Source organism: Talpa europaea (genome assembly GCF_964194135.1).
Source record: "Talpa europaea genome assembly, chromosome: 6".
NCBI lineage: Eukaryota > Metazoa > Chordata > Mammalia > Eulipotyphla > Talpidae > Talpa > Talpa europaea.
In genome coordinates, this window is record NC_140072.1 from 86647796 (window position 1) to 86672030 (window position 24235).

At 33.0% G+C, this 24235-nt stretch overlaps 1 protein-coding gene across 3 annotated transcripts in view; it reads right to left on the bottom strand.

Moving 5' to 3' along the window:
• The window catches only part of NBEA (neurobeachin), a gene marked incomplete at both ends in the record, with an annotated part of 593662 nt that overhangs the window by 209009 nt on the left and 360418 nt on the right, over positions 1-24235 (bottom strand). For all 3 annotated transcript variants that reach the window (XM_084235096.1, XM_084235095.1, XM_084235094.1), the window contains one exon: positions 15924-16067. In XM_084235096.1, coding sequence (XP_084091222.1) covers positions 15924-16067 — 144 coding nt within the window. The remainder of the gene's footprint in view (positions 1-15923; positions 16068-24235) is intronic.

Sequence of the window (24235 nt, forward strand, 5' to 3'; positions counted from 1 at the left end):
AATATTTTTGCTTCAATAATAGAAATGTAAAGTGAACTCCAAAGAGAATACATACCTAAAGGGTTATGAATTTAACTTTCAGCATTACTCCACCCCTCTATCACTTATGTGTGTATATAAAATAACATAAACCCAAATTTTATACAAAATCACTGTAACCAAGAAGTGGGCTCTGTATGCTCTTTGGTAACTTAAACATGATCTACTTTAGATTGAGATTAACAATATTTAATCATCCTATAGTACATTGGTTTCCTCAGATTATTACTGTACTGTGCTTAAGAACGTACATTAATCTTTTCATATCTGAATCTACCTACTTCTGGAAAAACTCAACTTTTCAGACTCTGAGAGAGAATGGATTCTTCTTTACATGAACTACTGAAGACTGCAATTCCATTCATTATGGCAAAAAATCTATTTTTGCATCAAATATTATGTAAAATTTCATCTTAATTTTTTAGTAAACTATTTTTGAAAGTATAGAAATAGGTGCTAACTTTAATCTACCATTTATATCTTCCAATTTATTTGTAGAACATAATTCTTTGCTAGGAAGAAATCAAAACTAAAATCTAGAGCCTTTTTGCAACAAAGCAATGTGTGAGATCATACATGAAGATGCTTACAAAGCATATATACTGTAAGTAAAAAGTCACTGAGTTACTTTTAGCATATAAAATACTAAAAAACAGTGATAGTTTTATTGTCCACTGTGACAATTTGCTCAGTTTTTATTTCAATAGGTGCGCCAGCTGAGATTTGTGTTTCTAGTTATATGTTACATATATTACATTTAGTCCAACATATGGAGTACATTTTTCTCTTTCTAGGAAGGTATTGACTCTTTTATTGCACTAGGATATCATTTAATGATTGAGAAGAGTAAATTCCTACTAGACTAGATGAGTGAATAAACCAGAAGATATGATTTAAATCTACTAGACTAATAGGTCTATGCTTTTGCACCCCTCCCGTGGATTAAGTGCCTTGCCTGTCTGTTCCATAGTTTCCCAGGTGTATCTTTATTGTAGCACTTAGAATATATTGACTATATGTGTGTCGGAGTCTGTTTTTCCCATTTGGCACAAGCTACTTGAAGGCCGCAAAATTACCTTCTTAATATAACACAGTATCTGTCACATAGTGTGCAGTCTGTGTTTATGAAATGGAATATAGACAATTATATACACTATTGTGCATTTATATGTCATAGACAAAAGACTACTTAAAATAACAGATTGTATCTTTTGCATTTTTCTGGAATTGATTTCAAATTGTTCTTAAAAATATGAAAAACACTGCATTCTTTGAGAGAAAACATAAATTAAAAGATATGTTAAAAAACCAGAGTTATAACATATTTGGTTATTTTAGCTACATCACATAAATGCTATTATTTTTTTTTTTACATTGCATTACTTTATAACTACCACATTTCCCTTGGTGTGTAAGTTGTTCTCTCTTTGTAAATTGTCTTGAGAGACATATTTAACTCAGCATTCATTTTTATAGTCAACAAAAATTATTTATTGTTTTGGGTACAATGAGAGAATGCAGTAGGGTATGAGGAAGGCATGAACTTTATCCATAAAGACTTTATAGTATAGACAAGAAATACACAGGAATAATTGTGACATAGGAAGAAAAGTTTTAGCTAAGCATGTGTAAAGCACTTCCCATGAATTTTCTCTTTTATTCTTCATAACACTAAGAGATAGGCACTGTTATTAACTCTATTTTACTGAAGAGAAAATAAGACTAAATGGTGGAGTAATTTAGGGAAGGTATACAATAAATAGGCAACAGAAACAGGATTCAGACCTGGTTATCTGACTCCAGAGTCAGTTCATTTAACTGTATTTAACTGTTTAGTCTATTGCCTGCCATCAAAAAAAGGGGCAGAAAAAAAAAATCTTATAGAAATTCGCAGAACTGTAATGATTTCCAGACTTTCTTTTTGGAGGGGCATGGGTGTAGCTGGGATGGGATGATGACAATGACATTTGAAGTAAGCTATGATGGATGGGTATATTGGATTTGGACAGGTGGATATAAAGAAAAAGAGCACTGTAAACAGATGCAGTCTGTAAGCTAGAGTGAATAAGACTGGCCAGTGGTTATGGTGTATAAAGAGAGCAGTGTAAGAGGAACCTGAGGAAACATACAAAGTCTTAGATGTCAGACTTTTTAGATTAAGAAATCAAAGATTACAGCTCAGGTATTATACAGGAGCAGTGGTGTTTATCATTTTTGAATGTCACATATTTCTTTGAGAAGGTGGTTAAATCTGTCCCCTTTATGGAAAAATTCACATATGGATATTTGTCTATTTTATTATATAATAAATAAAATATTCTTATTTTGGAGAAAGATGAAAATTTGTCATTCATCTTAATGTCTTTCTCTATGTAAAGGTTTTGTTATTGTTGTTGTTTTTGTACCTGCATTTGCTATTTATCTCTATTTCCAGTTTTAGAAAACATTTTCCGTTCTATTCAAGTAGTTACCCTACCTGGGATTTAATCCTATTCTCCCCAATCCCTCAAGCTACTTTCTTGTCTTTGTCATTCCCCTTTCTTTGTTAAACTCCTACACATGAGTTAATATTGCCTAATTCTTTACTCTTATCCTATTGGACCAAGGTGTTAGGGAAGTATAGAGTAGTTAATATGTTGAAGGCTAGAAAAGTCTATTAAAAAGGAACCTGTAAAACATTTTATATTTAACCTTCCCAAATTTCCAAACACGTTTAATTATACTATTTTCTCATTAGCCTATTTCAAAATATGTATGTTACAAGGAATAGCAGTTTAAAAAATGCTGAACCAGAGTTCCATGGTTCTAAACCATATTCTCTAATAGCTTGATTTCCTTTTTGGCATCTATCCTTTATGGTTTCTCCTGTATTGACTGCCATTTTTATTTATTTACTTACTTATTTTTAAATTGTATTAATTTTTATCAGGGAACATTGGTTTACAGCATTTATGATTTAGGCGTATAGGTTCATACCTTCAGATATATACCACATAAACACCCAAAACGAAAGCACCCACAAATTTTCTGGTTTGTACCTTTCTGTAGGGTCCCTTCAATCTAAACTAGCCATGTACCACCCTCCCCGGCTATTTAAACCTTGTTTCATAGCTGATATGACTTTGGTATACTATTTTTTTTCCATTGAAGCAATACTGGCTAATAACTTTATATAGGTTTCAAGTATATTTCATTAAAAGTCAGTAACTGTTATACATTAAGTTCTAAATCCTACTTTTGCCATATATATCCTCCTCTTATCCCTTCCTGTCTGGTAACCACTACTTGGTCTTAGAGTGTACAAGTTTATTTTTGTTTTATTTACTTCATTTGTTTTGTTTATGTACCACAAATGAGCAAAGGCATAATATTTGCTTTTGTCTGACTTTTTTACTGAATATCCCCAATTCCATCCATGTTATTGCAAATGGCAGGATTTCATCTTTTTGACTAGTATTTCTTTTTTTTTCCTTTGAAGATTTATTTATTTATTTATAAGCACTGGGTACAGTCAGAAGCACGGGAGGGTGAGAGAATTCACCAGAGCCAGAGCGGGGAGCAGAGCAGGCAGAAGGACCCAAGCACACTGCTGAGGGGAGCAGCAGGCGGCAGGAGAGGTCTGTGCGCCACGTGGGACCCTCCTCCGGTGGCAGGGGAGTGGCTGGGGAGCAGCCGGGATCTAACTGGCGCTGCAGAGACTGTGGGTAGCTTCGCAACCCAAAGCTCAACTGCTGCGCCACCGCCACCGGGGAGGCCCCTTTTTGAGTAGTATTTCATTGCATATATTTACCACATCTTTATCCAGTCATCTATGATGGACATTTAGATTGTTTCCAACTCTTGGCTATTGTAAATATTGCTTCTAAGAACATGGGTGCATTTATCTCTTTGAATTGGTTTTTTATATTCTTTGGGATAAATGGATTGCACAGAATTTCTATTTTTAAGTTTTTAAGGATTTTCCATACTGGTTTCAATTGTGGGTGCACCCATTTATATTGTAACCAAGTATATAAGGGTTCCCATCTTACCTCTTCCTGTCCCACACTTTTTTTTTTTGTCCTTTGGATAATAGTCATCCTCATGGGTGTGAGGTGATACCTAGTTGCTTTGATTTGCATTTCCCTGAAAATGAGAGATGATGTACATCTATTCATGTGCCTGTTGGCCACCTTTCTTCTTTTGAGAAGGGTCTATTTAGATCTTCTGCTAGCTCCCTGGTGCTAGTTCCCTGGGTGGGGATTGAATCATGCCTAAGTGGCGGAGATAGTTTGATAGCACTGAGACTTTGCCCCTGCACCACCAGGAAGGCCCAAAGAGTGATATTTTTTATTCTTCTTTTCCAATTTGGATAATTCTTATTTCCTTTTCTTATCTAATTGCTCTTGCCAGAACTTCTAATATACATTGAATAACTGGTGAGTAGATATCCTTGTCTTGTTCGTGATCTAAGAGAAAAAGCTTTCAGTTTTTCACTATCGAGTATGATGTTGGTTGTGGCTTTATCAGATATGATCTTTATCATGTTGAGGTACATTCCCTCCATAACTATTTCATTAAGGTTTTTACAATAAAAGGATGTTGAATCTTGTCAAATAATTTTCTTGCATTTATTTATATGACCATTTGCTTTTATCTTCCCTTTTGTTGATGTGGTTTATCAATGTGGTTGATTTGTATATGCTGAATTATTTTTGCATCTTTCTCTCATGTATTCTCACTTTCCTTAAGTGATCATAGTGGGTTTTTTTTTTTTGATCATAGTGGTTTTAATTAAGAACTCCATGTCCGACTTGGCTCTTAATTTCATATATATTTGAAAATTCTGAATATGCAACAGACCATGTTGAATGTTCACATGGTTATCATCTTCATTCTCTTCCCTAAAACCATGCATTTTCATATTTTCAAACACATTTAATAGCTGTTATATATTTTCTTCTTCCACGTCGATTTCCTGCATTCTTACTTCTTACAACTAGTGAGTTATCACAGACCTTCACGTTGTTTATTGAAATTCTCTCCTCCTACTTTTCACTGCCACTAACAGGCTTTCATCACCTCTGGTATACACAACAGAAGCCTCTTACTTCAAGCCTAGGCATCCAAAAGCCTTAATCTACATAGTGGATAGAGTAATTTAAAAAAAATATATAAACCAGATTTCATCACTGCCATGTTTAAAATCCCTCATGGTCTTACTGTACTCTTCAGGGTAAAATCCAGGTTCTTTATGGTGGATAAAGGACCCCCAGCAAAGTTGTCAGTCTCAAATTCAGACTACCTGTCTCATACTTTTACCTGAGCAAATTATTACTTTAATTTACTAAATAAAACTAAGTTATTAACAGAATTTAGACTTATTTTAGTTCATATAGAAGATGATATCTAGCATATATTTCTGCCTGGAACAAATCTTCACAGGTTTTAATTGACTTCCATAGTCAAGATATGACATGCCTATTCTAGGAAGGTTTTCCAGACGTCCCATGATGGTCAAGGGCCCTATTATCATGATTTGTCTTTTCATAACTAGGTTTTTTATTTGTTTTTATCATTATGGCCTTCCTCTACATTATAATCTACTTGAAGGCTGGAAGTTTAATATGTGTTGTTTTACTCTAAGAACCTGCCATAATTCTTGTACACAGTAGATTTCCAATATCTATATTTATTTTTTCTAGATATCCACAACCAACCTGGGTCAAGGTGGGCTCTGGCATTAGAGAATAAGGACTCAACTTACCAATTCTTTCTTTCACAATGCATGATGAATTTTGATATTATTTATCTTTGAATATATTGATATTATTTTCTTCTTCAATTCATTTACAATTTTTGCTGACAATAGCCCATGTAATTAATTTTCTAATGCAATAATGGGTTACACCTTAGAATTCGAAAAACACTGATGTCATGGAATGAACAAGGGCTTTCAGAGATGAAAGTGAATTTAAATCTTGGCTCCTTTCTCCACTTTTTATGTGATCATGTATACATGCCCTGATTTCTGAACATTAGCATGAAGTATAATGCCAAATTTATGGAGTTGTAAAGTTATCAGTGGTAGTATTTTCTCTTAACAAGTGTAAATTATGTTACCCAGCTTCATTTGCCCATCCACACTTAGCTCATTTTTATTTATCTAGCTAATTTTTTCTCCTAGAAAAGTGGTTGTTAAATGGAGACCCATCCTCACAGCTCAGTCTTACATGCAAGATTTATTATTTTTTAAGTGTTCTATGATAACCTGGTTCTTAGCCCTTTCATTTTATAGGCTAACTGAATTGGAATAGCATTGCAGCTGTACTTATCTGCTTTATGTCTTAGTGATTTTTAAAAATATTTTTTAAAATTTATTTATGCATACAAAAGCTGGGGTGTAGGCCAGAGGTGTGGTAAAGGGGTGAAAAGAGTCACCAGAGACAGAGTGGGGAGCGGAACAGATCTACTGAAATACACTGCCAAAAGGAGCAGCAGGAAGACAGGAGAAGTCTGCAGCACCATGTGGATTAGGTCCCTGGCCTGGGATAGAATTCATGTCTCAGTGGCTGAAGATAGCTTGATAGTGCTGAGACTTTAACCCCTGCGCCACCAGAGAGGCCCCTGTCTTAGAGATTTAAAAGAAAATTTCAACAGAACTTTTCAATAGAAAACACAAAACAATCAACATCTTTTGATCAACAAAATTCCAAAAACATTTTTATCTGGAGCATATATTTAACAGTATTTAGTTAGCAAAATTTCCCTTCTCTTTGGTAACAAAAAGTTTTAGATTTATTTCTATTGGATTAATAATGTGAACCAATGGAGCAGATTCTACTGGAATAATTACTTACAAATTAATTGCCCCGTCCTTAACACTGTTATGTTGAAGTATCTTCTGTAGGCTAGTACTCTGACTCTGAACATCAAGTCATGGAAATAAATAAAGATTTTTAATATGCAAAAAGACTTATTTGCCCTTTGGATGTACAGTATACAGTATACAAATTATTTTTCCACTAAATGTTTAAATTAGTGGCAAGGACTTTCAAAAAGAACCCCAGGACACTCATAGGAATGGCAGTGACATTATAAATATATCACCTCTTGTCTTCTCCAAATTGCTGACATCTACAGTGTGGCAGCAGGAAAGCAGTTTTGTTACTATAGTTTTTCCTCCAAGTGTGACAAAGAAGATGACCTATATACTATCAGTGGGTGGCTAATAGCCTCATTTATATCATATTTAAAAAAACATGACATGAAAGTTTAGTCCTCAACATACAGGAAAGGTACGGTTCCTTGATAGATTGGTTGAGTTTACTTCCACTAATTTTCAGATTGGTTGTATGACTATACAACTGTATTAGGGAGAACAGACTAATCGAAGTGGTTTGTGAAACACTTGCCACAAACAATGGATGACTTATTCTTAAAAGATGTAAGAATATTATCTATGATTTGAATCATGGCTATTATCTACTAAACATAGTTAAACTTGTTCTTCTATTATATTTTAAATTTACATAGTTTGATTAGCAGATATTTTACAGTTAGAAGTCCCCTAAAAGTTTGTTTATAGACTTTTAAAAAAAGTTTTATAGACTATAGATTGAAAAAAAAATTTTTTTCCAGTCCATGGTTGAAGGGGACATGTATTTTAGAAAATTCCAAAGTATTTTCAGTATAAATATAGCAAAATATTTGAAGATTCCAAAATAGTCATGCAGACATTGCAAAAATAATGAAAAGCAATTTGAAAGGCCAGATATTCTAGGTGAAGCTTCTATTTTATTTTACAAGTCTTTAACTGAATTAAAAAATTAACTTAGAATGTAAGTATTTCAGCTTTTTTTTTTTTTTTTTTTTTTTTTAAAAAGGGCATGTGTTAGTGTTTCTAAGAGCTCAGTGAATTCTGTGTTTGAAGCTGAACATGAACCCTTTGGGTATACTATTTATGACTGGCAAAGCAACTTCCTAATTCAAAGAGAGAGAGAAAAAAGACTTATAAAGACTCATAAGGCTTTTCCAACATCAAATAGCTTTTACTAAACAACATTTTGATGAGTTAAGTGTGAGTGAGTCAGGAACATATGGATTAAATTTCCCTTGAAATACACATGGGTTTAAAAATTAAGAGGAAATTCTGAGCAAAATGCATTTTAGAGAATCCAGAATGTTTAAAAGGCATTTTCCCCCCTAAATACAAATATCAGGTTGATTCAATTTTAGTTAGACTCTGTAAAGTAAAACTAAATAAAAATGAATCTGGAGGAATCTTTTAAAAATACTGTTTTTTTCAGAGAAAAAATGTTCATTAACCATACTGAATTGTATTGCTTGGAGTAGTGAGGCTTAAGCTGACATAATGTGAGTCAGAGTTTATCTGCATCTCAGTTAACACTGAACTTGTTCTCTTCTATTATACTTATTCTCTTATTCAATTACACTATCATAAAGAAATTTTTCTGTGCTTTTGAGTAATTTTTTAAATGACATTTCTTGGAAAAAAAACTCGTAGCTTTCAGATTTTTGTAGTTCTTTTAATTTTATTCTATTTTTCCTTGAATCTCGAGTTTTTCCCTCTTCCTATATGCTCTATATTTTGCTTTATCCTCCTTTGTTCAGTTTTCATGTAGCATTCTATTTATTTATAAACAAATTGTCTGCTGGTATCTGAAAATTCTAAATTAGAACACTTGAAGGCGTAAATTATCCATTTAATCATATCAATTGTCTACATTCATTTATTAGTGTAGACATATTCTACACCTAATCCTCCTCGCTGAGTTACAGAGAGGTGGTGGTAACAGCGATAATTCTCCTGAAGATTTTTTTCCCTATCCTTCTCGATGTCCTAGATTGCTATATACTTATTAACTATTTAATATATGTAAATGAGTAAATACAGTCAAATAGAGATTTAAGGAGATACCAAACACTTTTCTACCTATCAGTTAATACCTGCTTTCATTCTGAATTAGTAAAACAAAGATTGTAGGAATCTCAAAAAAAAAAATTGACCAACTGACAATGAGAAAAATAGTTTGAAAATAGAGAACCATTAAAAATTAGTGAAAGTACACTTGGGACATACGATGGGCATTAAAGGTGAGTCATGTAAGGGAAGGTGACTATCGCTTAGGAGAACCTCAGTGGCTTTGCTTTTAATATACCTCTTTCTTATTTCTACATTTTTCTCATTTTTAAACACACATAACACATTTTCTCCAAGTTTCCTATTCTAGACTTGTGTGTGTGTGCCTGCGTGTGTGTGTAAAGGATTATAAATCTACTGCTTTGAAAAACCCACATAAAAAAGTATAACTCGCATGATAACACTTCTTCCCTATGTTGCTAGTTATCTATACTAGTAATTCTCTTTTAAAATATTAAAAATAGGGCCTCCCCGGTGCCGCAGCGGTTGAGCGCTGGGTTGCGAAGCTGCCCGCAGCCTCCGCAGCGCCGGTTTGATCCCTGGCTGCTCCCCGGCCACCGGAGGAGGGTCCCACATGGCGCGCAGACCTCTCCTGCAGCCCACTGCTCCCCTCAGCAGTGTATTTTGGTCCTTCTGCCTGCTCTGCTCCCTGCTCTGGCTCTGGTGAATTCTCTCACCCTCCCGCACTTCTAACTGTACCTGGTGCTTGTATAAATAAAAAAATAATTCTTTAAAAAATAAAAAAATAAAATATTAAAAATAACATAACCATCTTTTCAATGTGAGAAAGAAAATCTTTTCTTGGTTAAGAGTCACAGTAGTACCTTGACTTTATAAATGGGACCTTAAGAGACATTTAGTTAAAATGGCACAATCAGCAGACATTGGAAAGGGGAACAAAGACTATCTTAACTTCAGGTATCTTTACCCTGAAAAAGTCAAGTGATAAGCTAATTACTTGAGTAATTCAATTAGTAGGAGCAGATAATCTGGTAACTCAAGCCCCAGAATACTTGATTTCAATAGGTCAAAATAAATTTTGTTTTGTCTTCTGTTTTTTGGTAAAAATTAGATAATTATTTTAGGACTCCCGTTTACTTACATAAAATTTTCAATGGAAACATTTTAAGGACAAGTAGGATATGACTGCTACACTCAACAAATTTAGTTTAAAACAGAGGGAAATATACAGAAAAACATCTACAATATACAAGGCTTTACATTGATGAGTGTCTTAGAAGTGATTTAATCTAAAGGGGTGGCAATAATAGGAAAGACACATAATAACCAGTGTTGGGTGGGACACAGAGAAATCATACCCTACATACTGCTGATGGGAAAGTAAATAGTTAACTTTGGGAAAAGGTCTAGCAGTTCCTCAAAAACAGAGTTATTATCTGATCCCCAAACTCTACATCTAGGTATATATCCAAAAGAGATTAAAACATATGTTCACCTAAAATCAATGTTCACAATAGCATTAATCACAATAGGCAATGTAAATATCCATTAGCTAATGAGTATATAAACACAATGTGATATATGCATAATGGAATATTAATTGCCATGAAAAGGACATACTGAAAGAAGGTAGTCAGAAAAGACTACATATTATATAATTCTATTTATTTGAAGTGTCCAGAACAGGCAAATCTAGAGAGTCAGAAGGTAGATTAGAGATAGATTATGATTGTGTGTTTGTGTGTTGTGGGGGTGCGGGGAAATGGAAACTTGTGCCCAACAGTTAAAGAGTATGAGGCTTTTTTGGGGAATGATAAAATGTTCCAAAATTGTGGTGATGTTTGCGTAACTCTGTGAATACACTAGAAATTATTCAGTTTGTGGTTTAAATGGTCAATTGTATGGGAGGTAAATTTTATCCCAATAAAGTTGTTACAAAAAACCTAATGAGCAATGGCAAGATAAGCCAGTGAATAATGCATATAGTGTTTTAAAAGTAGATTTTTTTTTAATTTTTAAAGATTTATTTTTATTTATTTATTTTATTTATTTATACAAGCACTGGGTACAGTCAGAAGCGCGGGAGGGTGAGAGAATACACCAGAGCTAGAAGCAGGGAGCAGAGCAGGCAGAAGGACCGAAGTACACTGCTGAAGCGGGCAGCGGGCAGCAGGAGAGGTCTGCGCGCCATGTGGGACCCTCCTCCGGTGGCAGGGGAGCAGACGGGGATTGAACCAGCATTGTAGAGGCTGCGGGCAGCTTTGCAACCCAGAGCTCAACTGCTGCGCCACCGGGGAGGCCCCATATAGTGTTTTAAATAGGTCTAAATGAATTTTTAAAGGAAGAGGTAGGGGAGGGTGTAAATAGAGATATAGTAAGGATATTTCAGTTAAAGAAAAATGTTTGGATATAGTGTAAGATTGGAAAATCTTTCAGATTTTCTGACATTAAATCGATGAGTGGATTGCTTATAACAGTATTAAGATGATATATATCACATATGTAGCACACAGATAACTTTTTTTTAAATTTACAAAACTGATATAGGGAAACATTATCATCATTAACTCAGCATCTCTAAATTAGCAAAAATTACTAACATTTTGAAGAAACAATGAATCTGTATGAATTCCAATTCTATTATGTGCAATGTTTATGTTGTCACTCAGGATGTGTGACAGAGCTATCATTCTAAAAGAAATAAAACTGAATTATAAACTGAATGAAATCATTAACTTTTCAATTCATAGAAATTTGAGTTAATCTTAAATTTTAATTTGAGTTAATCTTAAATTTTAATTTCTTCAAATAATAAAGAATTATTTGAAGAAATAAGTTTAGTCTAAAGTTAAAATAGAAATTTTAGATTAAAATCAGTTAAATTATGTTAATTAATTTTAGTTTTAAGTAACAATTTAATTAGTATATTGAAATTTTTACACATGGAATCTTAGGTGCTAATTCATTTTATGAATCACTAAAAACTAAAAGAGCAATTAAAATAAATTAAATTAGATGCTATTAATATAGTAATTATTTAAGCGACTGACACCTCTGGGTTATATAATAATACGAGTCATTTATGATTATACTAAGTTGAGTAATTAATAATCACACACATTTAACTTGCCTCTTGAGATGAACAGCTTGGGAAGAAAGGAAACTAAAAGTAAAACAGAGAATTGTATGACATTCAAAGTTGTAAAACACTGTGGAACATTTTATCTTGAATAAAACTGGAAAACCAGTGAAAGTGGAGAAAACATTATAATTGATAATTTTTTAATGGTGCTAAAAATACTTCATTTACTAGATGTTTAGCTTACCAAAATGATTTTGGGCAGCTTATAGACTATATTTAAAACTAAAATTATGTATTTCACAAACTTGTAAGTCTATTATAAAGACTGAGTTATAAACTTAGGATTTTGGCTTTACATCATTTTAGAAGATTCTAAGTTTTTTATATGCACATATATACATACACACAACATATATAATATATACATATGTATTTATATACACACATATATGCAAACATATTTAAATAAGATATTTGGTATAATTTTTGTTCAAAGCATACAGCATGTTTTTTGAAGAAGATATAATTATTTTATTTAGTTAACTTTTCACAAATTACTTTATCTCTCTTGGCTTCTATATCCTCATTTGTAAAATTAGGTCTATAATATTATCTACCTCATATTATTATTTTAAATATTAAATATGTTATTGTACACAGAGCCCTTTGAAAAGCCTGGTTCCTAGTAAAACATAACTATAATTGTTTCTCTTTCTTTTCTTTATCATAAACAGAAATGAATCCCATTATTTAAACAAAATATCCAGAATTAATCTTAACTAAATCAATACATTCACTTAGATTCCTAATCTAATTAGCACATTTTCCTCTTGAATTACCTTGACTGTTCAGTAATATTATGTATTGGCAAATTATAAAGCATGCTCTCATCTGTGTGCGTATGTCAGCAAAACAGGGTTTTGTGAGAACAGAAAATTAATGATTCTTATCAACAGGTTTAGGTTTACCATTTTTATTATAAAAATGATAAATTCATTCATATAAAGTTTAAAATCTAAGACTACTAATTATTGCTATGTTTTTGAAGGTACATTTCTTGTATTAACAATGTATTAGCCATATCACTAGGTTAAGACAACACAAACTTAAAATTTGCATCTCAGAGATGGAAAATAGTTAATTTCATATTACATAATATTTCTAGATACCAATTATGAGATTATAAATATTATACACAGATTTTTGTATATAATGGATTTTAATTTAGATTTAGAGACCATGCTAGGGTAATGTTTTCTTAGGACAGTTTAGCAGTATCAGGCTGCTTAAATGACAATTTAGAAATAAGAAGGACATTATTATTTAACAGTTTCAAATTTCTGAGACAGAGGTAACAACAACCTGAACAAGATTTGTTAGAAAAATAAAATGTACATATTTATGTTGTCTGAAACTTAATATTAACAGCTGATTTTTTAAATCTAACAATACTGATTTGTTATTAACTTCCAAAAAATGATTTTCTGTGACAATGTCACTACCTTGTCAGTCTAAATTAATGAAATTGCCTCAGCATTTACAAAATGAATCTATACATTCCTATAAGTTATGAACACTATTTCTGTGACCTTACTTCTTTCTTACACACTGTCTAGCCCTATTTCTTTTCTACTGTACACAGTTTGCAGACTGCTGTTTTAAAATGATACTATAGAATATAAAAATAAAATTTAAATAAAAAAATAAATAAAAAATAAAATGATACTATAGGGCCTCCCCGGTGGCGCAGCGGGTTGAGCACAGCGCTGAGAAGCTGTCCGCAGCCTCTGCAGTGCTGGTTCAATTCCTGGCTGGCCAGGGAGATTTCCACATGGCGGGGCAGACCTCTCCTGCCTCGTCCACAGCTCCCCTCAGCAGTGTATTTCGGTCCTTCTGCCTATTCTGCTCCCTGCTCTCTCTCTGGTGAATTCTCTCACCTTCCTGCACCTCTGGCCTGTACCCCAGTGCTTGCATAAATACAATCTTAAAAAAAAAAGATACTATAAACTAGGCAGGGGATTGATATTTAGGTTAGTTTATAAGAATTTAAATGAACAAAGATTTGGCAAAAAGAGTGAGTTAGAACTAAGTGGCTATGAATAGGTACAGTTGTGGTCAAAGAAAAATCTGTTCAAAGACACAAGTTAGAAGAATAGTAGTCAGGAGCCATACAATTTGATCTTTAAAAAAATCATTTCAAGCATACTTTTATTGTTTAGGTAATTTAACTTATACATATTTTGGGAATTTTTATGAGCATAAATTAATATTAATCATTACTTTAGCTACAAATAAAGGAAATAACTATAAAACTACTATTAGTCTGTATTTTATTTTGCCTCTGGTATAACTGGGCAGAACTTATTATAGCAAACTTCAAAGGAGTGTTCCAATTTGTATCAAATAAGTACCTTTAGTGGGCACAAAGGATCAGAAAGTCTACACTAAATTGTATAACTGTTGGACATATCTTTTAACATATACAAACAAGGAAAGGCAACACAGTAGCTAAAAATTCACAGTAGAGAAATTCTGTGAATTTTCTCTAGTTCATTAGGCTCAAGAATAAGACCACAAAAAGGATAAAGGAACCCTTCAAGAAATAATGGTCTTCACTTGCTTAAATTTCCAAATAGCCTCAGTAAAACATGTAAGCAACAAAACCAAAACTTGAACATTTACTTAGGAATTCAGGCAAGCACCTTTCATAGACTTAAGATTAGTTTTAAATAAAAGTTTTATGATATGGAGATTTTAATAATATACAGCTTATCCAGGAACTGGTGCTGGAGTAAATTTATTAAAAATTTTCTAGAAAAACATTTCCATCTTCAATTTACAACTAACAGTAACATATTCTCTTCAGTAAAAAGAGAAAACTAACTGGTAGAAATTATTGGTGGAGGTTTTCACAAAGCATACCAAATCATTTTCACTATATTTTTGGAAGCAGAACTGTTAGTTTGTGAACAGAATGGTGAATATAAGTCTACTTTCTCTTGCCATCTTCCACTCCAATGTTGTATGGGACTAAAAATATAAAATTAAAGTAAGACTGAGATATATTTTGAGATTCTAAAGCCAAGAATTTTTAACCTGAGATTTAGGATCTGATTCAATAGACTGATTTCCAGGGATCAGTGAACCCTCTGAAATTGTGTGCCAAATTATACAGGCACCTTCATAAAATAAACCACCTTTATCTGATTCTAGTAATGGTTTCAAATGTTATGGGCTAACAGTAGAAATAACCACATACCATCTGGTCACAGCATGTGCTGCTATGAGCTGACCATAGTATAGGACGAGGAGAAAGTGAAACCAAGACTGGGTAGTAAAGAAAACTTGCTAGTGGTGATTAGCAGTGTGAGGACAGGCAAACAAACAAACAAACAAACAACAACAACAAAAAAAAAACAGTAGGAATGGGAGGGAACATTCAGAGGAGTGACAAACATGGAGGAAATGGCAAATTCAGTGGTCACCTGCTGAAATGACCACTGTATAATTGCTGGCATGTTAGAGGCATGCATGTCAATGAGTTGATCCTTCTGTTCCCATTCAATTATTTAAGCAGTTATATGGGAACAATTTATGCTCTGCCCTATTTATCCTATAGGATAAACTTATCCTATGACAAGTTTTCCTTCTTTATAAAGAAAGCAGATGCTATTAATTTATTCTGAGTAAAATACACATTTGCTTGATATGTATTTTCTTCTTTTCAATACCAGAAATATTTATCCTCTCTCTGATACCTGAAATAAAATAACATAAATGATTAACATTCATATGATTGAGCATTAGTCCCCAAACTGGCACAGGCTTATTTACCAGAAGGCAGATTTTTAATTCAGTAAATTTGGGTGGGTATTTATTACTTAGAAATAAATAGAAGAAAAGTATTTAAAAATTTACCAGCAAGATTGTCGATTTCTTTCTCCTGTAGCAGACTGACAGCATCGTCGTCTCCTTCAAGCATAAGTTCTGTCTCAGCATTCTGATTCACAATTGCTTGGCTTCTGAAAGTCTTCTTTGATTTTACTACATCTTCTTCCGTGCCTAGTCACAACCAAAATATAAGAATCTAGGTCACTGTGATTGTTTTGCTTTCAGTATTAGAAATCTCTTACTTTCTTGTAATTATATACTGCATTTACATATTACATTGTAATTAAAATCTATTTTTGCCTTCTTTACTCAGGCTTTTTAGTAACTGTGAGAAAGGCAGGAGTTATGACCTTATTTCCATTTATGACCTTATTTCCACAAATAGGTTCAGAAAGTTATATGTATTGGTGAGGAACATAAGAGTTGTTTGGTGGTAGAGAAATGATTCCATAATTCATGCCTTCGGATCACTGCACCTGCTACAGATAATTTGCACCCTCATCACAAACTGAGTTTTCTAATCCACGAGATTGCACTTTTACGCAATTATACTTTTGTATGAATTAAATAAACAACTGGTCAGATCATTTTTTAAAAGTAGATAGGTATGAAGAAAACACGCTTTTACAGCTGAGGGAAAAAAATGGTTGTTACTGGGAAGCTATAGACAGTTGGAGTTGGGAATGAATTAAATCTATCCCACAATACTAATTAATGAAACATCTTTATTATGCTATAAAAATAATGCAAAAAAATCCAAATATACACATAGAAAAATAAGTTAGGACAATTTAGTATAGTATAATTTGATCCATCATTAACATGTTGATAAATGTAAAGGTTAGAAATTTAATGTATTTGAATTCCTAATGGATTTGACTGCTCAACAAATATTTTGGTATTTATGTCTGAACCCACGCTTTGGCAGGTTACAATGAATGGAAAATTATCTGAACTGCAAGTGAATTACATATATGTTCTTACAACTAAAACCCCTATTTCTTTTTTTTTAAAGATTTATTTATTTATGTATACTAGAACGAGTTTGATCCCTGGCCAGACAGGGAGCTACCTACATGGCACAGCACACCTCTCCTGTCTAGCCCAATGCTCCCCTCAGTAGTGTATTTCAGTCAGTCTGCCAGTCTGTTCCCCACTCTGTCTCTGGTGAATCCTCTCACCCCCTGCACTTCTGGCCTAAAACCCCTATTTCATATTACTTGAAGCTGGAATTCAACTTGGAAGAAATGTCATTTACTCTGTTCTCTATATGTACTATTAGGATACAGGTTTCAAGAAATAGCAGTAATTAGGAAAATACCTTCAAATCTCATTTGGTGTGGTGGTATTTCTGAAGATGGCAGCCTAATAAATTCATCCTACATAGTGTTGTATCATAGTTCTAGGGGGATGTTATGGTATATTATGCACACAAACAGTTGTTCTCTAAATCTTGTCATGCCTTTGGCTAAAATTCTCTCCATTTAACTATACTGGAGTTAATTGGCCAATTCTCCTTGGCACAATATAGGACTTCCAACAGTTCATTAATATATTGTTGATGTCTGCTCAACCATTTTCTTGGAAGTGCATCTAGCTGCTATAAAACCTGCACTGTTAAACAGTGTTAGCTTCCTTCTTTGCAGCCTGCACACTTCTTCTTTTTTTTTTTTTTTTTGTCAGATAGGCACAGTGAATTCTGTTTGCTAATACAACACATCGACCAAAAGTTAGGCCATAAAGGAGGAAAAAGCACATGATGATGACACAGTCATGTCATAATAACATTGTGGCATTGTGATGTATCATTAGCTGGAAGAAACCATTTCTCATCCTTGCTCTTACTGGCTAAACAGTATATAGAAAGCATGGTTAAAATACACAGAATAAAGTAATAGATTGTTGGTGGTAGATAGAATCTGGTCACAGATATCTGAAGGGTGTGAGCCTATACTTCTGAATCATATACAGTGTTGTAAATCAATGTTACCTCATTTGAAAAAAAAAAAGGCGACAAAAATCAATGAAAAAAAAATAACCTAATGGACGGTTAAATATATTTTGATGTACACTTCAGAGACACTGTTATAATCAATGCTAGCTGGGGAGTGAGGGCAATTAAACAGGCTTTCTGTGTATTCTTTCACTGGCACATAGATTCTTATTTCTGTAATAAAAGATCAAAGATTGATTACTGAATGCTCTAGAACCTTATCTTCATTTTATTTGGTTTATTAGTGACAATACACTAGTAAAACAGCAACCTTATGAGGGTAGCTGTATTTAGAACTTGTTACTTCTTGGGTAGTAACTTAACTTAAGGAACTCAGAGTTTATATCATTTGAGAAAGTAAAAGAGGCAAACTCAATGATAAACAGGCAAGAATTCTCTCTAGAGAGAGTTCTTTATATCCATATTTCTCTAGATGTCATCTCCTGGATTTTCCTTATAAAATAAGGAATAAATAAATAAATCCTTATTTCCCTACCTGAAACAAATCATTTGTATTTCTCTGTGTCCTCCTACTTTAATCAACCAACTTTCCTTAAAAATCAAATCTATTATTCATTCTGTAAGGTGACTGTCACTATCCTAGCTCGGGTTATCATTATGTTCTAGAGGCTTTCAATGTTTCCCGTATTCACAGTAGCCTCCAGACTTCAATCAGTGTGATATAAAAATACAAATTGAGGATATTTTCCTGATTAAAATTCAATAACACTGAATGCAAGGCTTATAGTACAGGAGAAAATCTAAATGCCTTAGCATGACTTATCAATGCCATTATTCTTGTCTTAAAAAGTCACCACTCTCAGGTGCTCTTTCTAACCAACTATATGCTGTACTTTCACAGTATACACATAACTCAACCCACGTACGGTGTTATGTATTTCTCTTCTCCATTAGATTACAGCTTCATTTTGCGGGCTGAGTGGCACCCAGGAGAAATGCCACAAACATTTGCTGATCTGAAGTTTTAGTCTACCCACCCCATGATTCTTTCTCTGATTTCCTTTTTTCTTTTTTTTTTAATTTATACAAGCACTGGGTACAGTCAGAAGCGCGGGAGAGTGAGAGAATTCATCAGAGCCACAGCGGGGAACAGAACAGGCAGACTGATGAAATACACTGCTGAGGGGAGCAGCGGGAGGCAGGAGAGGTCTGCTGTGCCATGTGGGACCCTCGCTGGCGGCCGGGGATCGAACTGGTGCTGTAGAGGCTGCGGGCAGCTTCGCAACCCAGCGCTCAACTGCTGTGCCACCAGGGGAGGCCCTCTTTCTGATTTCTTAAGGTAGATTTGTATGCCCCTTCCTTTATGCTTCTACCACATTTCATAAATCCAGCTTGTACAGGATCTATTGGCACTGCAATTGTGTGTTTGCTTTTATCTGCACATAGCCTAGCAGCTCCTTGATGACTGGAAATGTACTTCTGTCTTGGCATTTTCAGTTCATAGGACAATGGCTGGCATGGAACAAGCTCTTATAAATGTTGAATAAATGAATAAACAGAGACAAAAAGTGACCACTGAGTATTTCTTAATCTGAAGATTCCAAGCTATCTCAGAGGGTCCTGGTAATTTTCTTTCTGCTTGGGGACAAAATAGAGAATCTATGTATTTACATAAAAAGGAATCTATATATTTACATGAGCTAGTCAATAAAGACCTTCAAGGATGACTCAACCTAATAAAGCATTTTTTTTTTTTTTTTTTGGTATCAGAGCCCTGTATAATCTGTACTGTAACTGGGGCTTGCCTGATGGCACATGGTGTTACACATTAACACTTCCACAGCTACTACAGCACCAGGTCTATCCCTGGCAAGAGAGGTGACCCACATGGTGCAGCAGACCTCTCCTATCTCATCTACTGCTACCCTCAGCAGTATATTTCAGTAGATCTGCCTGCTCTGCTGCCTACTCTGTCTCTGATGAATCCTCTCACTCCCCATAACTCTGGCCTGAGCCCCAGTTCTAATATGCATAAATAAATAATTCTTACAAAAAATCTGTACTGTCATTAACAAAAATAGCTTTATGTTATTGTGATATTTAAATTATAGTCTACAATACAATAAAACATAACAGGTGAGCTCTGAAATGCTTTTGATTTTATCCACCCTGGCAGTAAAGCAGTAAAAAAATTGTTTTTAAGAGATATATGGTAAACTAATTCATACCAACCCACTGAACTTAACATTCCTGTTGAAGTGCTATCAGTTTGCAGCTCAGTAAACTTTCTGATTTTATGGTACTGAACCAAACATTTATCTAAATTAAAGTGTACAAGATCCAAGGTGCTTTTCAATCACAATATCTTTTATGAATTAGAGCTTCATTCATCAAAATTACAGGCAAAAGGAGGTAAGGTCTCTAAGGGCTGTCTCATTACAAGGCTTATAAACACTGTCCTTAAAAAGAATTGGTTTAACACCTAACAAATCAAAATCTGATTGGGAAGAGAATTTATTTGAGATCATCTATCTTCAGAAGACATGTTGGACTGAGTGCACTTCTTGGCCTCTTCAGCCATTCATCAAGAAATTAACAAGTGAAAACCACAAACCACCAGAATGCCCAAGATTAGAAAATGTGAATTATATGTAAAGTTGTATAGTTTATTTTCTAAGAAAAAGATGAAGATGCCATAAAATTTAAAAGGATTCAGAATTTTAAAATGTTACCAAATAATACTAATGAAATTAAATCTACAATTACACTTATGTTAAATTTTCCACATTACATTACAAAGAATGAACACAGGAAAGCATTTCTTACACATTAGATTCCCTAGTAAAAATATATGCTTGAAGATCTGTATGTGAAAATATTATCTAATATAAAATAGTGCATTATATGAATCCAGATAAAGCCTCTTTTCTATTAATAGTTCTCTTAATAAACAAGCATCCACGAGAAACAGTCTATTTTAAAAGTGAAGTAAAAAGGAACTAAAATGTTCCTTTTATTGTTACTATAGCCTAGTATTCCTATAATTGCATTATTAATTATTTAAAATAATTTTACTGCTATTTTAGAGAAATAAAAGTTAAAATGAAAAAGTGACTAATTGGAGACATTAACTTATCTTAATATATTTAGATAATATGGCTATCTGGAAAGTCTGGACAATCAAGGCAAAGAAATTATTTTATTTGCCCTTCAGGTCTTTTTCTATTGATAAATATAAACAATATAAAGAAAAATGCTACATGTTACTTTGTTTTTGTTCAAGAAGTTATTTTGTAGTCAACTCTAAAACATTTATACTAGTAAGAAAAGTAATTGACAATATATGTCACAGATCATATATGTGTGTGGCTAATGCAAAAGAGAACAGATATAAACCCATTACAAATCAATTTTAGCATAGCATTAACTTCTTACCAGTTTTATCTATTATTGTTTACTTTGCATTAAGTATGATAATATGACTTGAATTTGTCATTTATCAAAAAATTTATATGTATGTATATATGTCTATCCAAGTATCTATCTCATATGTTTTCTATAGAAAATATGTAAATAATCATTTTCAATATTATTTGATCTTTACAATTTAAATACAATGTCTGCAATTTATGACTTGGCACATACTCATTTAACCTCACAATTTTACACCTCATATCCCCAAGAACTGAACACTTTTGTTCTCAAACATGCCCCACTGTGTCAAAGCTTTAATTAAGTCTGATATATGTTTACATGGTATCACTCACTTGTGCCTTGTCCTTCAAGATTCAGTTTGTTGTTTACACTCTTCTCTATATAACTTTTGTATCTTATAAATAAGTCTTAATATAATACAATCATTATTTGTGATGTTTTTCTGGAATCTGTTGGGATTCTCTTATTAGACTAATTTCCAATGTGTTAAATGTTAAACAATATGGCAACCCATAAATGTTTGCTCAGTAAGCATGTAAAAATATAAACATAATTCCTACATTAATCAGTTAAATTCCTAATGCTTGTTATATTTATGTCCTTTAAAGTTTCCTCATAAGTAAGGAATTTGGACTATGTGATCTTTAATTCTTTCTTTATTTTTCCTGTAAACATTCATTATGAACACTTTGGAAAAAATATAGACCAAACTCTTAACTTCAGTTTCAAACCTGTGAAAGAGGAATAAGTATTTACTAACCTAATTCTCATAGTATTTTTGCTATATTAAAGTTAGACAATGTATGTTAAAATACTTTGAAATGCATGGTTATTTACATATGAATTAAAATATTTGTTAAAATCGTGGTAAAATAAATAAGTTATTGTGACTAAAGAGTTTACTGAGTACATAATTTAAAAATGAACAAGAAGGAAATGCCTTACTCCTTATAAAAAGATTTATATAAAAATTATAAAACTGATATGAAGATTGTAAAACTCAGCTAAGATAATGCAGGCATCTAAGATCATACCACAAAGCCTAACCATCAAGAGTCATTTAACAAATGATGGTTTCCTTTCCTTCTGTTGGGATTAATCATCTTTCCTCCATCATAACATGGTTATATTCATTATAAGACAATATAGCTCTTCAACTCTTCCACTAGATTGGATACTTCTTGAAATAGGGAGGATAGTATGTACACGGGTGTCCTGAAGTACATGTAAAATTGAATGGAATATAAGTAGCTTAAATCTGCTTCTTCCCAATAACCACACAATTCATTTAGAGATACTAGTAAATAAAATTATATAAGCACACACATATTTGATGTGTGTTTTAAATTTTGTATATAGGTTATCTTAAGAATATGAATATTCTTAATATCTTGGATATTTGAAGGAAAAGAACTTCTGCTTTTGCAACAAAGTTGATGCCAGAATTTGCTTTAGAGAATTATATAATGTATTTAATAGCCACTTCTCTTCTGACATTGGAAGGAGATGGCCAAAATGGAAATATAAGTCTAATTTTAATTTTACCTATATCTATTATCAGGAAATTCCAATGTTTCTTAAACTATCTGGGAATCAGTTTTACAAGAAAGCATTCTTTTTTTGAAAGAAAAGTTCTTTTCAGTGTATGCCATTTCACAGTAGTTTTAGCTTATAAATGTTTTTGACAAAATCTATGCTTTGTAAGTAAGATAAATAAAATGCTGCAATTTTTCAAACCTAAGTACTTTTTTTTTTAAACACACTTAATGACATATGGATACTTTGGAATATTTTAAAATAAAGATTACTTTTTTCATTAAAGTTGAAATCAGTAACAAATACACTTATAGGCAGTGATTTTAGCATTGGAATTATGTCTTAATTTCCACTAAGAGGAAAAGACTTTAAAATAAATATGTATCTTAACTAATTACATTAGATATGGTAACATGATCTCATGAAATAATATATACAAATCAACCTATTGCTGAGAAGTTACAATTTTGAGCATTTCAAAAAATATAAAAAACATTGTTAGTATATAGAGACCCTTAAAGTGCAAAAATATTTTATGCTGGGCCTCCTCAGTGGCGCAGTGGTTGAGCGCTGGGTTGCGAAGCTGCCTGCAGCCTCTGCAGCGCCGGTTCGATCCCCAGCTGCTCCCCGGCCACCGGAGGAGGGTCCTGCATGGCACGCAGACCTCTCCTGCTGCCCGCTGCTCCCCTCAGCAGTGTACTTTGGTCCTTCTGCCTACTCTGCTCCCCACTCTGGCTCTGGTGAATTCTTTCACCCTCCCGCGCTTCTGACTGCACCCAGTGCTTAAATAAATAAATAAATAAATCTTTAAAAAAAATATTTTATGCTAATCTTAATGGGAGATAAAAGTATTAGATACATACATAGAGGACACTACTGTAAAAATCACTTATAGTCAAAGCAGTATTTTTTGTAAAAGGTTTAAATTCAAAATTATCACTAAATATATTTTACTTAAAACAGTTATTTCCTTCCTTAAAATTTATAAATGAGGATGATATAACATGAAAGACAAATTGAAAACTAAGGACTAAAAAAAAAAAATCACCTGTAAAACGAATCTTTATTTTCAGAGATCAGACTCTATGGTAGAAAAATCTGAATGGTAAAAACTGTTGGTGAAAATTAAGTCTTTCGAAAGAATGACTGGAAATCTCAAGTAATTTCTCCCATTTATATCTGATACTGAGTCAAAAGCTTCACTTTATTAGAATAAAATCATTTTCTTAAAGCAAGTATTTCCATAAATGAAAGATATTTTCATCAAATACAGTTTCTATTTGTTTCAAACACACTTTAAGTAACAAACTGAGTAGTTATTGATGAAATTTAATAGACAGAGATATAATTCTGTATAGTTTAGATGTCGAATTCCACCTTTTATAGTTTTTTTAGTCTGAACGCATTGGATTCT